At 57.6% G+C, this 14,169-nt stretch overlaps 1 protein-coding gene across 10 annotated transcripts in view; it reads left to right on the top strand.

Moving 5' to 3' along the window:
- The first annotated feature begins 3,140 nt into the window (after positions 1-3,140).
- CNTN2 (contactin 2) overlaps positions 3,141-14,169 on the top strand; it is a 33,214-nt gene continuing 22,185 nt past the window's right edge. For 6 of the 10 annotated variants that reach the window (XR_011645541.1, XR_011645542.1, XM_058275070.1 and 3 more), the window contains exons 1-2: positions 3,458-3,670; positions 11,859-12,000. Coding sequence is in view for 7 of the 10 variants with exons in the window: in XM_058275070.1 (XP_058131053.1) it covers positions 3,473-3,670; positions 11,859-12,000 (340 nt within the window). In the remaining 3 variants the exon portion in view is untranslated. Of the gene's footprint in view, positions 3,327-3,457; positions 3,671-11,858; positions 12,001-14,169 lie in introns of those variants that run through there. The other 4 variants (XM_058275075.1, XM_058275073.2, XM_058275076.2 and 1 more) reach the window with 4 other exon arrangements.

Below are 14,169 nucleotides of genomic sequence, written 5' to 3' on the forward strand. Positions count from 1 at the left end.
GTAGCAGGACTGAGTGTCAAGCAGATCTGCCTTCAGAGCTGGCTCTACCTGCTTGGTCACTCTTTTCCAAAGCTGCAAACGGACAGTCCCATGTACCACTATCAAACTGCTTCCAAAGACGTTACAGATGCTTTGAAGAGCAACCACATCCTATGGTTCTTGAATCTCCCACCATTCTAGGCAGAAAAACTTCTCTATAAATACACAGTCTCCTGGAAGCTCTAGAAAAGGATCTGGAGTCCAAAATCAAAGATAAAGATGCTAATGGCTAGAAAGGCCAGGAAAGGAGATGTGAGGCTGGGGCCTGGTAAGGAAAGAGAGCTCAGTACCGTCAGAGAGCCCAGGGCCCTGGCAGTACGTCCTCTCTCTTCCCATTTGTTCCCTGGGGCTGGGCCCAAAGCCCATCCCACGCCCCAGACCACTGGGAGATCCACTGGCCTCCACTGCTATTGATCTGTGGGGCTACAGGAAGAAGGAACAGATGGTCTAAGAAGGATTGGGTGGCCCTCAAGATGCCCTCTGAGTGCTTCCCCTGGGGCACTACATGTTTACAGCCCAATTAATGACACACTTGATCAGCCACCTGATGGTCTTCGGCTGGCCCTTCTCTGTCCTGTCTGGGAGTCCATGGTACTTAACCTGGAAAGTGGGTGCCCCAGCTCTGGACAACATGGAGACATTAATTAACCACAAAGAGGAGAGTTGGTCCTTATGATCAATTCAATGAGGCTTCCAGACTCTGGAAGACACTGAGAAAGAGGAAACCCTCCTGCCTCTTCCATGGCCCACCCCAGAAGGGTAAGTGTGCTACGGAGTACACTGCACAGTGGCTAAACCACGGCGCTGGAGCCAGACCACCAGGCTCCAGGTCTCCACTTGCTTACTTTGAGAAATTCCTTAATCTCACTGAGCAGCATCTGTAAAACAAGAAGAATTATACCTTGGGCAGGTCATCCAGGTAAAGCATTTAGCACAGCTCCAGGCACATTGGAGACACTCAAAAATGTTAGTTATTATTTCTGTTACTATCAACTAATGGACCTCACAAGTAAAACTCACCCTGGACCCCCAAATATCCACCCGAGGTTGGCATTGAGGATCCCAAATAATCCCCAAGAACTATCTGGAACGGGCTCAGTCAAGAGCCTCAGAGAGGTGAAAAGATAAAACTCTGGGAAATGTCTCCCCAAATCCAGGTCTAGGCTTGGCAAATACTCTTCCCTTCTTGGGTCTGGAGGAGTCTCGCTGGGGTGGAGCAGACTGGTGGTGCAGAGGAACCTGAGAGCTTTGAGACCCGAGTCATCTATGCTAGTGGGGAGGGAACTGAGGTCCTCCCCGGGGACCCAGCCCCCACCACACCACAAGACAGCAGCTGCCCTGAAAGAGTCACATAGACTGCCTCCGTCTAAAGCAATCCTTGCAAGCATTTCTAGGGCCCTTGGCCCCGACGCCCGCCAATCTTCCAGCCCATCAGCCCCGTGGCAGCCAGCATGCCATCCCCTCCCTCGGCGGGGACCTGCTCCTCGGCAGAGCTGGCTTCTGCTTGGAGAGAACCCACGACCCTCTCTTTAGAAGGTTGACCTGCGTGGCATCAGAGGGTAAGGCTCACCTCAGGAGCTCAGGGCCAACATGCCCACCACCAGGAAGACAGACAGGCAGACAGAGACAATGACACCGTAGTCAGGGGCAGGACAGAGAAGGATGACCTGGAAGAGATTTGATAAGCCTGAATTTGCACAGCAGCTTTCAGAGTTATCCAAGAAGTGATATTAGCAGAGTCAGATGTCGCTCCATCAGGAACAAAGAAGACTGTCTCCTAAGTCAGGAAATCCCTTTGGCAGGAGCAGCAGAAGGAGGAAAGGGAGAGCATATGGGACTTGGGCAAGCCCTCCTGGCCTTGGAGGCCGGGCAGCTGAACCTCCCTCTCCCCGTGTCCTTTTGCAGACCCTCTCCCTGCTCTGAGGTCTGTCCCAAGCCCCTCTGCCCTGCTCCACTTAGGAAGGCACAGAGCCGCGCTCCAGGCTTGGCAGGTTTGGCCATGTGTAAGTCTGAGGCTGGCCTGTCCATGTCAGCTGTTTCAGCATCTGGATGGCTCACCGGTCTTGCCTGCGCGAGCTGGACAGCAGGCGGACCAGAGGGGGGTGAGACGGCAGTGACAGCCTGACAGGCACGCCTGCCGCTGCAGATGGCCGGTCCCTCTGCCACCAGCCCAGCCTTCCTGGGCACACTCCCACATGACAGGAGCAGGACAAGAAAGCCTGCCCCTGACCTGGGTGAGCACCTCGAATCTCAGAGGTAGCAGGGACCCCAGTCATCTTTAGCCCTTTCAGGTTACCAGTGAGGCCCAGAGAGGCCAGGGCCTTGGCCAAGAACACACAGCCAATCGGTAACAGAGCCCAGACTACTACTCTTCAGACATTCAGGCTCCCAAGCCAGTGAGTGAGCTTTTCTTGACATCACACTGCTGATTGATTAAAAAATCGGCCTTAGATCCGGAAACACTGATATGGAAAGATGCTCACCATCTATTAAATACTGTCAAAATATTTTGCAAATCAGTTTGCATTATGTGACTCCATTTTCATAAAATAATACTAATAACCCATGCAACTGTGTACGTGACGCTAATAAACTGGGAGGCCCGTACTTCAAATTGTTAAGGGTGGTGGGCGGTAGATACAAGGGGCTTCTGCTCTAGTATTTTTAACTGTCTATAAGGGTTAGATATTTTGTCACGGAACCTGTGTTACTTTTGGAACCAAGGGAAACAATGACGATGAATGTGATGTGGTGTTGTCACAGAAGCGCTCCCCTCCATCCCACTGGACCCACACAGCAGGTCTGTGAGCTTTCTGACTGGGATCACTCCCTCTAGAGCAGGGAGCAGGGGTCCATGAGCTTGAACTGAAATTCAAAAAATATGTATTATTCTTGTGGGGACACGTTGCTGCGGGTGTGATATATTTATTAAATAACACACAGGACAGTGTGGACTTGGTAAGTGGTCCGTGGACTTCACCCGACTGGCAAAGAGGTCCGTGGAACAAAAAAGGGTAAGAACCCCTGCTCTAGAGGGAATTTCTGGGGGAAAGGAGGAGTTTGGCCCCAGGGATCCCCAGGGCTCGGGAAGCAAGGCACTTGCTTTCCTCTCCTCTCTAGGGTGGAGTCTCCGGGCTGGGCTGGGCGCCGGGTGAGGGTGAGACCCGAAACCCGGACTGGGCGGGGCGGCCGGGAGGGCAGCCCACAGCGGCGAGGCTGCGCTGCCCATCATTACGGAAGACGCGGGGACCGACTCGCTCCCTGGTCCTTAAATGACAGCAAATGAGGTAAAGGCGGGAGGGTGGGGACAGGAAGGGTGGGGGTGGGGGCCAGAAGGCAGCCATCTCCAGGGCCCCCCGAGAGCGTTGGCTGAGGACCGGAGCCAGCCAGTGAGCGGAGCCTGGGAGAGGGAGGAGCACATCTTGATGCAGAGATGCTGCAGTGGCTCCGAGCGCGCGCACACACGCGCCCTCACCCGCGGCCGCCGCCGCCGCACCCGGACGGCCCGCGGCCGAGGCCGGGAGAGCCGCGCCGAGGGAGGGCGGCCCAGGGGGCTGGCGCCCGGGCCGGCTCTGCTCGCCGACTGCGGCGGCGTCCACCTGTCCCGGCCAACACCCTTCTTTCAGCCCAGGTAGGTGCCAACCGCTTTTGTCTCCTCCAGCCCAGGGGCATCCCCGGCGCTTCCATCAGCAGGGACTCCTCGCTCAGCTTCTGTAAATATCCCCCTTTGCAACTTGGGAGGGGCACGGGGCTGCAGCCAGTCTGACTTCTCACCCCAGCCCCAGGGTGGCTTCTGGGACCCCAGAGGCTCCCCTCTGCCCTGTCTACGTGGGCATCATCGCACAGGGCTCTGACAGGCCGACCCTGGGCAGAAGGCTGGACCCGGCAGTGTGTCCCGGAATTCGAGCCGGCCGGCCGGCAGCAGCAACTGCCTGCGGAGAGGGCCGCCAGCTCCTGGCCTGCGGGCCTGCCCTGGGCTCCCGGTGCAGGGCCAGACCAGTCCAGAAGGCCAGGCCCCACACCCCGGCCTGCCCCCGAAGCCCCTGGGTGGAATGAAGCCTGACTCCCCAACTTGAGGTCACCCTGGGGCTGCCTCTGCTAGATGACATCTTTGCAAAGTCTCTCCATATGATAGAGTAGGGGACTTTGGGAGAGAAAGGAGAGGGGGGAGCTCAAGTTTGAGCAAAGGCCAGTCTAGGAGCCAGAACTCAGGAGGAGAAACTGAGACAAGTCACATCCCAGAGGCGAAGAGGCTGGGCCACGGGGCTCCCCTCCCGTGCCTCCCTTCCGCCTTCCCCAAGCTTACCTTTTCCTCACATCCCTCCCCCCTCATCCTCACCGGTGGGAGGGAAGGCTTTGCATGAAGTTTGGCTCTCCAGTCAAGAAAGGGGCTGGGACCAGAGCCGGTATGCAGGGGGAGAGGAGGCACAACTTGGCAAGGGGGTCTGGAAAGAAGGACAATCCTGCCCAGAGCCCGGGGGCTTACGTAATGGCCAGGAGGTGGGGGGAGCAGCCCCAGCCCGGGTCCTGAGCTCAAGCCTGTCAGTCTCTCCAGAAGGGGCTCCTAGTCCTGTGGGGGGAGAGGGGGTTAAGAGGAGGTGGTGACCGGAAGGCGCGCTGGTGCTGCGTGGGTCTGAGCCTGCGTCCTGGGAGGAAAAGCTGTCAGTCAAGGTTGTCTGTGGTTTGGGTATCCAGAGGTCAGGAAGGGGTGGGGTGTAAGTGCCCACGGCCCCAGAGAAAGGTGGGTTTCCTGCTCCCAAGGCCTTTGGCATCCCTCCACTCTGGGTCCACTCTTGCCTTTCAGCCTGCCTCCCCAAGGCCCCAGCCTCTTCCCAGCCCTGCCGGCATCCTTTTTCTTCTGCTAGAAGGAGGTGGGAGGAGGAGCCCAAATAACCCCAGTGCCTCAGTGATCTCCTGAACTCTTTCTGGGTGGCCTTTCAGCCTCTTCTCCCAGTCTTCCACACACAGAGAAGCCCTTCAGCCTCGAGTCTCCCTGCCTCCCACTCCTACTCTGAGCCATGGGGCAGACCACCAGAGATGGAGGAGCTACAGCGCAAAAAAGGGTGGGCAGTCTGTGGGAGAGGCTGGGTGGCCAGGACTCCGGGCTGGGTTGGGGAGATGGCCTGGAGGTCCAAGCGAGTGCCCTGGCCTTGGGAGAGCGGAGTCCTGCCCTTGGCAGCATCTCAGCTCCTCCCCAGCTTGCCCTTCCAATTAACCCCTTTCTGGCCGGGCTGCAGCACCCCTAATAGGACTCAACGCCTACTTTAGCCACAAGGCTTTCTGATTTCCAGTGGGCTCTTTGGGGAGTCCTCAGCCAGCAGGAGGGATGCAGGTAGGGAGGAGACCCGTGGGCTGACGATATTGAAGTTGCCCAAGGTCCACCTGTCTCATGCAGAAACCACTTGTCCTCATGCTCAGCGTGAGCAACAAGGGAAGCAAAGAAACGTGCCCAAGGAGATGGGTCCCCAGACTCCAGAGCCTGTCCTTCCCGCACTCTCTCCTGCTCTCCTCCCTCCTTAACATCCCCCATCCACGCCCACATCCTTTGAGCTCTTCCCTCATGCACCCTTTCCTGGTCATGTGCTCTGCCAGTTTCAGCCCTCAACCTCCCCACACCTCCCCCTGCCCTGATTTCACTTTTTAAATGCAACTCCCTTCCAGCACCTGCTCTGCCAGCAGTTGTTCAAATAAACAGGAGGGGCCTCTGAGGACGTGTGCTCTACAGGATGGTTGGCTAACCAAACTACTCTTCAGGAGTGGGCACACAGAAGGAGGTACCCCAAGGTATCCTCTCTGGTTCTAAGGACATCAGGGAAGCAAGGCACCTGGGGTGGTTTGGAGGGTGCACAAACCCCCGAAACCTCTGCAAGCCAAATGCTGATGAGAAAGTGCAGCCCTAGGACAATCTCTAAGGCTGAGTGTGGGTGGTATTCCTATTTCGGGGGAAATTCCTAGGAAGAAACAGGGGGTTCAGGAAGGGGTGGTTGAAATACAGGAAAGGGAGAACTAGACCAAAGAATATGCTGGCAAAGCAGGAGGAACCAGAGTTAGATGGCAAGAGACACTTCCTGACCAGGAAGATGAGCCGTGGGAAGCAGGGCAATCTCCTTTCAGATGACTCTGAGGTGGGGTGGAGAACTGGAGCCTGGTCCAAAGTTAGAGACCGTCCACCTGAGAGCACCTGGGCTATCGTCCCTCAGGTGGCAGACAGGTGGTGCCACAGGAATCCAGAGGAAATCAGACATCCTGTTCCTTCCCTCCTGCAAGCTGGCCACCTCCCATCCTCCACGACGGCCACCACTAACCCAAACCAGGGGTTCTTAACCATCAGTCCGTGAGCTTGAACTAACATTCAAAAACACGTTATTCTCATGGGGCGTGTTGGTGCGGGTGTGATATAGTTATTAAATAATACACAGTGTGGCGTGGACTTAGTAAGGGGCCTGTGGTTTTCACCCGACGGACTGAGGGACCCATGGAACAAAAAAGGTTAAGAACCCCCATTCGAAACCAAATGCCGGGGTCAGGGGAAGGGGGCAGGTTGTTTGGCTAACCTGGAAACTTCATGGGAATTTCTGTGGGCTCTGTGCCCAGGTGATAACCATCCTGAAATCAGGAAATCCTCCCTTCATTGAATAAGTTTTCTGGCGACAAAACTAGCCCATGTTTCCCGTTTCCCAAAAAGGATGCCGACAGAAGCAGGGGGTGTGATGCTCTCACCCATAGCCTGAACGTGCCCTCCCAGGACACACTCAGGAGCAAACGCACCTCAGTGTCCTCACCAAATGAGCTCCTGGATCCAGCACTTGGAGGTGGAAGTAACCCCTGCCTCCCCCGCGGGATGCGCCTCCAGACACAGCCCGCCTGCCTCCTCCAGCCCCAGCCCACACCCTCTCAAGGTCTGCTAACCTCCTAGAAAGGAGGTCCCCCACGCTCGGCTGGAGGGCAGCCTTCCCGGCTGCCCGGGGGGTGGAGTTAGTCTGGGACCCAGAGCAACTAGCCCTGAGGAGAGGAGGGGGCTGGAACGCACCCAGCCGGCTCTGCTCCGAACCAGCCCGCCTGTCACCTAAAAGAGGAGACCCCTGAGACTGCAAGAGATTACGGGATCACCCAGCCCAATGGACGGGAGTCCCCCCTAAGCAGTGATGGGGAGGGGGTAGGAGAGCAGAAATCGCTCTGCTGCTGCATGGGATTCTGTCCTCGGTTTAATTCTTCTGAACCAGGTCGAAACAGTTGTCCTTACTCCTGGCGCCTCAGATAGGGCCCCTTCTTCCAAAGCCCTCCCTCACTCCGCCCCCTGCCACGTCTGGAGCAAGGAGGTCAAGTAGGAAAACCTGAAGTCTAGGGTGGCTTGCGCTTTGTCCCCGACTTCCTCCCAGCAGCACTTCGGCTCTCCCCTGTGCCCGCTCCTCCCTTGGAAGGTCCCTCCACTGGAGAGGGCAGAGGCGGGGGGCCAGAGACCCCCCCCATGCCCGGGGCTGAAAGCTCACCCAAACCCTGAGCGGGGAGCCACAGCTCTCCCCCAAGGGCTCTTTAGAGCCGAGGCTGGGGCTCGGGAAACCAGCTGCAAATACAAAGAGCCTGTAGAGAAACCGAGGGGCGGGCTGGGGGAGGTGGGGAGGGAGGGAGAAGGCCGAGGCGCTCAGCTGCACACTGCCCTGTCCGCCTTTGGAGCTGCGCTAAGGACTTTCTGGAGCCCAGGACTCCAGCCCCCACGGAGGCCTCTCCACCATAGCCTCCCTCCCCCTGCCAGCTCCTGCACCCCAGGGCCCCCACCCCGGCGACCTCAGAGGGTATGGGGACGCGTCCGATTTTTCTGGAAGACAGTGGTCCTGTTTCCTACCCCAGGTGGTGATTCCTTTCTTAGTTGGAGCTCCTCCACATCTTAGAGCCCACAAGGCAGGAGACAGGGGCGGCTGAGGAGCCCCTGCCTGGGGTGCCCAGGTGTCCGTGCTTAGCCCTCTGCGTTCCTGAGCACACTTCATCCGGGTGTGATCTAATGTGTGCATTTGTCCGGCATCCTTGCCCTGGGGTTGAGGGCATGTCCTTGGGTAAGAGGAGGAGACACCTGCCCAGGAAACTGTGGGGGCCTGACAGCACCCTAAACGCAGGCAGGGACAGGCAGCAAGCAGTCGCTGCGTGGAGGTGAGCACGACGCACAGACGTGCCCAGCGTGCCGACACACATTCATGCCGGTTGGTGCCGGGGCCCGTGCATCGAGGGCTGGCAGGACTCTGAAACAAGAGCCCATCTCTCCCCAGCACTTACCGCAGGCCAGGCTAGGGCTGACCTCACAGTGGCCCTTATCCCCGTTTTGCAGCTGCGGAACTGAGGCTCAGAGAGGTTAAGGCACGAACTTAATTACTGGGGTTGACTCCAGAGCCTGCCCTGTAATCTACATGCTGTGCTACAGGATGGGGTGAGGGAGCGCGGGGCCTGGTCTCCTATGTTACTTGGGTGACTGATAATAAATCACTTAACCTCTGCCCACAGCTGAGCTCCAACCTCCTTTTCCTACCTCCTCTCTTCTGCAAGTTGGCAAATCACTCCATGCTCAAATCTCCATTTCCTAAGGGCAGGGGGGTGGGATAGATCCAGGGGCAGGAGCTGAGCATCCCAAGAGGCAGCATTTGGGTGGGGGGGGTAGTTTTTTTTCTGACTGGCTCTGTGCAGGGTCCTCAGCCCAGAACACCCACTGTGTGCTACAGTCCAGCTCAGAGCCTCCCGTCCCCCAGCTGTCCCCCGGTCCCTTTGTTTCCTGGGCCCAGCAGTTGAGCCATTACCCCCTGATGCCCCTGCATGCCCCAGGTGGCCCGTTCCCCCATGTGCTGCTGCCTCTCAGGGCCAGTCCCCAACGGTGACAGCCTGTGCCACCCGTGCCAGCCTGTGCCTGCACCCTGCACAGGGCAGCTGGGCTGGGCGAGGCTTGGCTGGCTCAGGGCTCTCAGGGCCCACTCGGGGCTGGCTTAGCTCCACTGCAGCCCTGCTCCAGACAAAAAGGCCTCCTCCGCATCCTGGAGATTCTAGAACAAGTCATAGGGCAGATGGTTTGGGAAGAGGACCGGTGTGTGAAGCTCAGGACAGCGTCTTGTGGCTGCACGAGGCAGCGTCCTTATTACTTTCTCCCCAGTGCTTAGCACAGTGCCTGGCACGTGGTTCACAAATGCCATAAAGCTTGTGTTTGCGGCTGAATGGCTGCCTGGCTGGAGTGGCAGGGGAAATGACTGCAGGCAGGCCCTGATGCCCAGCGCCTCGTCTTGAGGAAGGTGATACGTTCCAACCTCGAACCCAGACTCTTTTCGCATGCACACAGTGGAGCTCAATATCTATCTGATCAGGCTGGCCAGTCTTCAGTGCTTCTCAAGGACAAATCCAGGAGCCTCCGGGCTCCCTGCCCCTCCCGGCCTCAAGTGTCCCCTGAAGCTGCAGGTCTGGGTCCCCAGAGGGAGCTCAGGGCCCTTGGGCTGGGGAGATGACTGACAGAACTAAGATCTAAGACACTTTGAGATTGAATTTTGACCACCAAGGCAGGTGGAGGTGAATGATCCAGGGTAGGAGCACTTACGTGTGCACATACATATACACACAGACACACACAGGCGAAGACCAGACACACAGACACATGCATGTCAGGGACACAAAAACCAGACATACCAAGACACCCACACATACAGGCGCACACGCAGAGAGAGTGAGAACAAAACCCAACATGCACATATGCACATGTCATCTACATGCACAGAGACGCAGACAAAGCACGCACGCCCTGCTCTCGCCAGCAGTGCAGGTGGGCATCAGCAGGCAACTACCTCGGCGTCTTCAGCACTGGCCACAGCGCCACAGTCATCTGGCTCATTCAGGATAATGTGCCAAACCAGTCCAAACAGCCCCTAAGACCCCATAGCAGACGGTGTGAAGACGACTCGGGGAGGGGGGCACTCCTTTACCTCATTCAACCTTCAGACCAACTCTGTAAAGTAAATGTTATGACCACCACTTTGCAGATGGAAAAACTGAGGCTCCACAGGGAATTAGCTTGTCCAAGCTCACAGAGACAAGAGATTAAGTCAGTAATACCCAATCCTGTGGCCAGATTCCCACGCCGGTGAGTGCCCGCGAGGCCTCCCTGTTAGAGGGCTACCCTCTGCATTTGTGGAGCATCTGGGGGGCTCACTGTTGAGCTTCCCCATGCTGACTCTGGAGACCTGTGTGTGTGTGTTGTGTGTGTGACTATGTGTTCGTGAGTATGTGTGAAAGTGTATAGGTGGCGTGCAGGGGCACCCAGGCCCCCCTTCCTGACAAAGCGAAGCGGATATGAGGCTAGAGGTAGGGCAAGGCTGCCATCTGCTCAGACACCCCTCACGGCCCCCCCCAGGCACCCCCCTTCTCGGCTCCTCCCAGCAGGGCTCGCATCCTCCCTGACAGGCCCTGGGGCCCCTTCCCCTCCCCCCAGCTCCCTCAGGTACCAGCTGTGCCTGTTGAGGGGCAGGAAAAGGCTGTGGGGTGATCGAATATGGAGGCTTCAAGGGCTTGGGGCTTCTCTTTCCCAAGAAGTCAAGCGTGAAGCAAGACAAGGTGGATCCCAAACTCCAGCTAGTCTTCAGAGCCTGCTCTGGCTCCAGGGGCAGAGTCTCAAGGCATCTGCAGCTTCCTTCTCTCCCCCTCCCCCCGGGGGACAGCATTCCCAGCCCCGGCCCCCCCAGGAGCGTGCAGAGTCTGACCTGCAAGGATGCGTCGAGAGCACCCACTTTACAGAAGAGGACTTGAGACCCAGGCACTGAACTGGCCTTGCCCGAGCTCGTGCAGCGAGTGAGCGCTAGAGCTCAGCCAGGTTTCTGCAAAGAGGACCCGCTGGGCAGAGGAACAGAATCCCCGTGGGTTATCCTGCTCCCTGGGACAGCTGGGAGGGAGCTGGTAGGAGGCCAGGTACTCTGGCTCACCCTCAAGTAAAAAAAGCAGGCCCCGAAGATGCCACACTCTTTCCAGGACTTGGAAAGTGGGCCAGAGATGGAGGGTGGATGGAAAGGCTGGCTTTGCCCCTGACCCCGCCTCTGAGCCAGAGGGAGGGCCTCTGGCCTGCTCTCAGCACCCCCAGAGCTCTGGGATTTAACCAAGTAAAGAGTGGAGTTCTTGCTGCATTAATTCTTTCAGCCCAGAAGGCTGGTCTGGGACCATTAGCCCCTCCGGTCGGTCGGGAAGCTCTGTTAACAGAGCCAAGGCCACAGCTCCGTCCTGCAAAGTCTAAGTGTCTAATCCGGGGACCCTGGTGAGCAAGAGGAGCCAGTGGAACCCCTTTCACTGCTAGAAAAACAAAGCGGGTCCTGAGAGATTTAAGGCAGCTCCCGGAAGGACTTATTACCCCCCACCCCAGGTAGCAGAGAGTGGGTAAGAGGAGAATCTGCCCCAGTTGCTAGAGGAAGATGCTACTGGTTCCCCAAATCCAGGCACCAGCCTGTGCTCTTGTGGACCCTGCACCAACAGCGACGGCTGAGCGTCGCTGAGAGAGCGGGCAGCTGGGCTCTAGCCTCCCAATTAGCCACGGCGTTCACTTCCTGAGCAGCACCCTGCTGCCTGGAGGGGGGAATGGGCGAGGTTCGGGGCAGAGCCAGACTCCCAGGGGGCTGGTAGGAGGCACTCAGTCTGAGGAAGAGCTCCTTGGTAATAGCCAAGCCCCCTCCCCAGGGGCTGCCGGGAGGATTAGTGCTTGAGCAATTCCGGCTGCTCCCCCAGCCGGAAGTAAAAGCATTACCCCCCAGATGTGCCTGGAGCTGAGAGGGGGCTCAGCAGCTCAGAGCCTTCTCGCCCCTCTGCCTCGCCAGGTCCTCCTCTGCCTGCAGCCAGACTCTCCCCGCACTGGGCTGACGCGCCGCTCCTCCGCTGCCCACCACACCATGGGGACCCCCGCCAGGAGGAAGGCACCCCTGCTGCTGCTGGCCGCAGTGGCCCTTTTCTTTTCTCCAGGTAAGAGGATCCTCTGGGCTCAAAGGCCCAGCACGGATGATTATTTCATTATATCATTGCTATTATTATGTCATTGCTATTATTATGGTGATGATGACTGCACTGCTATAGCACCCGTATTTCTGAGGCTGTTTCCTGGGACTTACCTTCCCTTTGAGGTTAAGAGGAAAGGGGCTGAGTCTTTCCCATAGGATAGATGAAGAACGAATGACCCAGAGAGGGAGAATGGCTTGCCCTGGGTCACACAGCATGATTATGGCACAAGCAGATCTCCACAATGTCAGCCCGGAGCTGTAGCCTCTAAGACTGTGCTCTACAAGGTGGTAGCCAATACCCACATATGAGTATTTAAATTTAAATTAAATTAAATTTATGTAATTAAAATTTTAGGTCCTTACGTGGGAATCCTGTACTCCATGCATGATTACTCTGTAAACCCACAACTTCTCTAATAAAAAAAATTAATTTCTCAGTTGCGCTAGCCACATTTCCAGTGTCCAGTAGCCATAAGGGACGGCACAGATGATAGAACACTTACGTGGAAAGTTCTGCTGGACGGTGCTGTTCTAGTGTCCCCTGACGTGAGGAGACCGCGGTCGAGACCTCTGGGCTCTGAGGGTTCTACATGGCAATGCCCATCACTTGGCAGTGGGAGAGGAACTGGGAGGAGGTGCAGCAGAGCAGGGCAAGCCCTGGCACAAGGCGAGAGGGGCCCAGGCAAAGGTTCTCCTCCCCCTCCAGGGTGGGAGAAGGTTGGGGAGGGGGTAGAAAAGTGGGGCAGGCCAAGAGCCAGGCTTGCCGGGTTCTGGAGAGTGTGTCTGGAAGGAGGAGCCAGACATCCATGGAAGGAGGAGCTGGATGCCCAGGCTGAATGAGAGCCGCGGGAAGTCTCCAGCCTGCCCGCCAGCCCGCCAGCCCGGAGCACCGGCCTTCCTTTTCTCCTTAAAGATCTCCCTGGAAGAGGGGACCCTGTTCTCCAGAGGTCTTCTGGAGGCCTCAGGCTCTAGTTCCCCCACATCCCCAGGCTGCAGCCGGTGCGTTTGAGGTTCCTGTCTTAAGAGGAAAGGACTCCTCGGGCGTTCTTATAGAAGATCTCGTTTTGTCTTAACTGCCTCCCAATCCTGCACCCAAGTCAGCGAGCATGCTGGAATCAGGGCTGGCCCAGAAGGTGGGAGAGCCTTTCGCCCCCTCGCCCTGCCCCACAGGCCCCGTTCCCTGCCCTGAGCCCGCCAATCTGGGAGGTGCTGCAGCCGGGAAGCGCCAGCTCCCAGGCCCTCCTGGGACACAGCCACCCCAGCGAGGACAAAGGGACCAAGGGGCATTCCCTCGGCCAGGGACAACTGGATGCTGAATCCACACCATCGGACGGGGTAGGCAGCCCCCGGGGGTCATTAGACCCAGAGACAGGAGGCAATTGTCAAGAAGCAGGGACCAGATCTGCAGCCTTTCGTAGATTCAGAGAGAGACCAGAGTGGAAACTCCCCTGACTTGTTCCCGCCCCTCCCACGGAAGGTGCCTCAGCTCTCGGCTTTCCTTGCTAGTCTGCCCCGGGGATGCGGTTTGGGATGGCTGGTACCCCAGTTGGTGGAAGGGCCCGTAAACCAGGATGGGGGGTGGTGGTCCCCCTCCCCCAGGCTCTCAGGCCTCCAGCACCCTCCCCTGCAAGCTCACTGGTGCCTGTGTTTGGACAGGACCAGAATCAGGACAGAATCAGGGTGGAAGTGGAGCAAGGACAGCAAGGAGGCTGGCTTTATCTGGGAGTGTGTGCGCATGCGCACGCGGGGGCAGGTGCCCGTGTAGAGGGGTATGTAGCTGTGGCTGGAGGCGGGCTTGATTCTGCCGATGTTCTAGAGGTGGAGCTGCACGGTGTTGCCTGCAGGAGGTGCTGTGACTCGGGGGTGGGGGCATCTAGAGGCCTTAGGCACATGCAATGGCTCTCCGCCCCAAGGGGCATTTAAAAATATTTGGATTCCTGGGCTTCACTCCTAAAGATTCTGACTCCGTACCCCTGCGATGCATGATGAGAAACCGAGGTCAGGAATTCTGGCCCGTGGTTAAGGATGCCGGCTTGGGGAGGGATGGGCCAGGGCTCATATTCCCAGATCCGCTCTGTCTTGCTGGGTGTTTGGGGGCAGTGTATTGGACCTAAGTTTCCATTTCCACATTAGT

This window comes from Dasypus novemcinctus, chromosome 13 (genome assembly GCF_030445035.2).
Source record: "Dasypus novemcinctus isolate mDasNov1 chromosome 13, mDasNov1.1.hap2, whole genome shotgun sequence".
Lineage (NCBI taxonomy): Eukaryota > Metazoa > Chordata > Mammalia > Cingulata > Dasypodidae > Dasypus > Dasypus novemcinctus.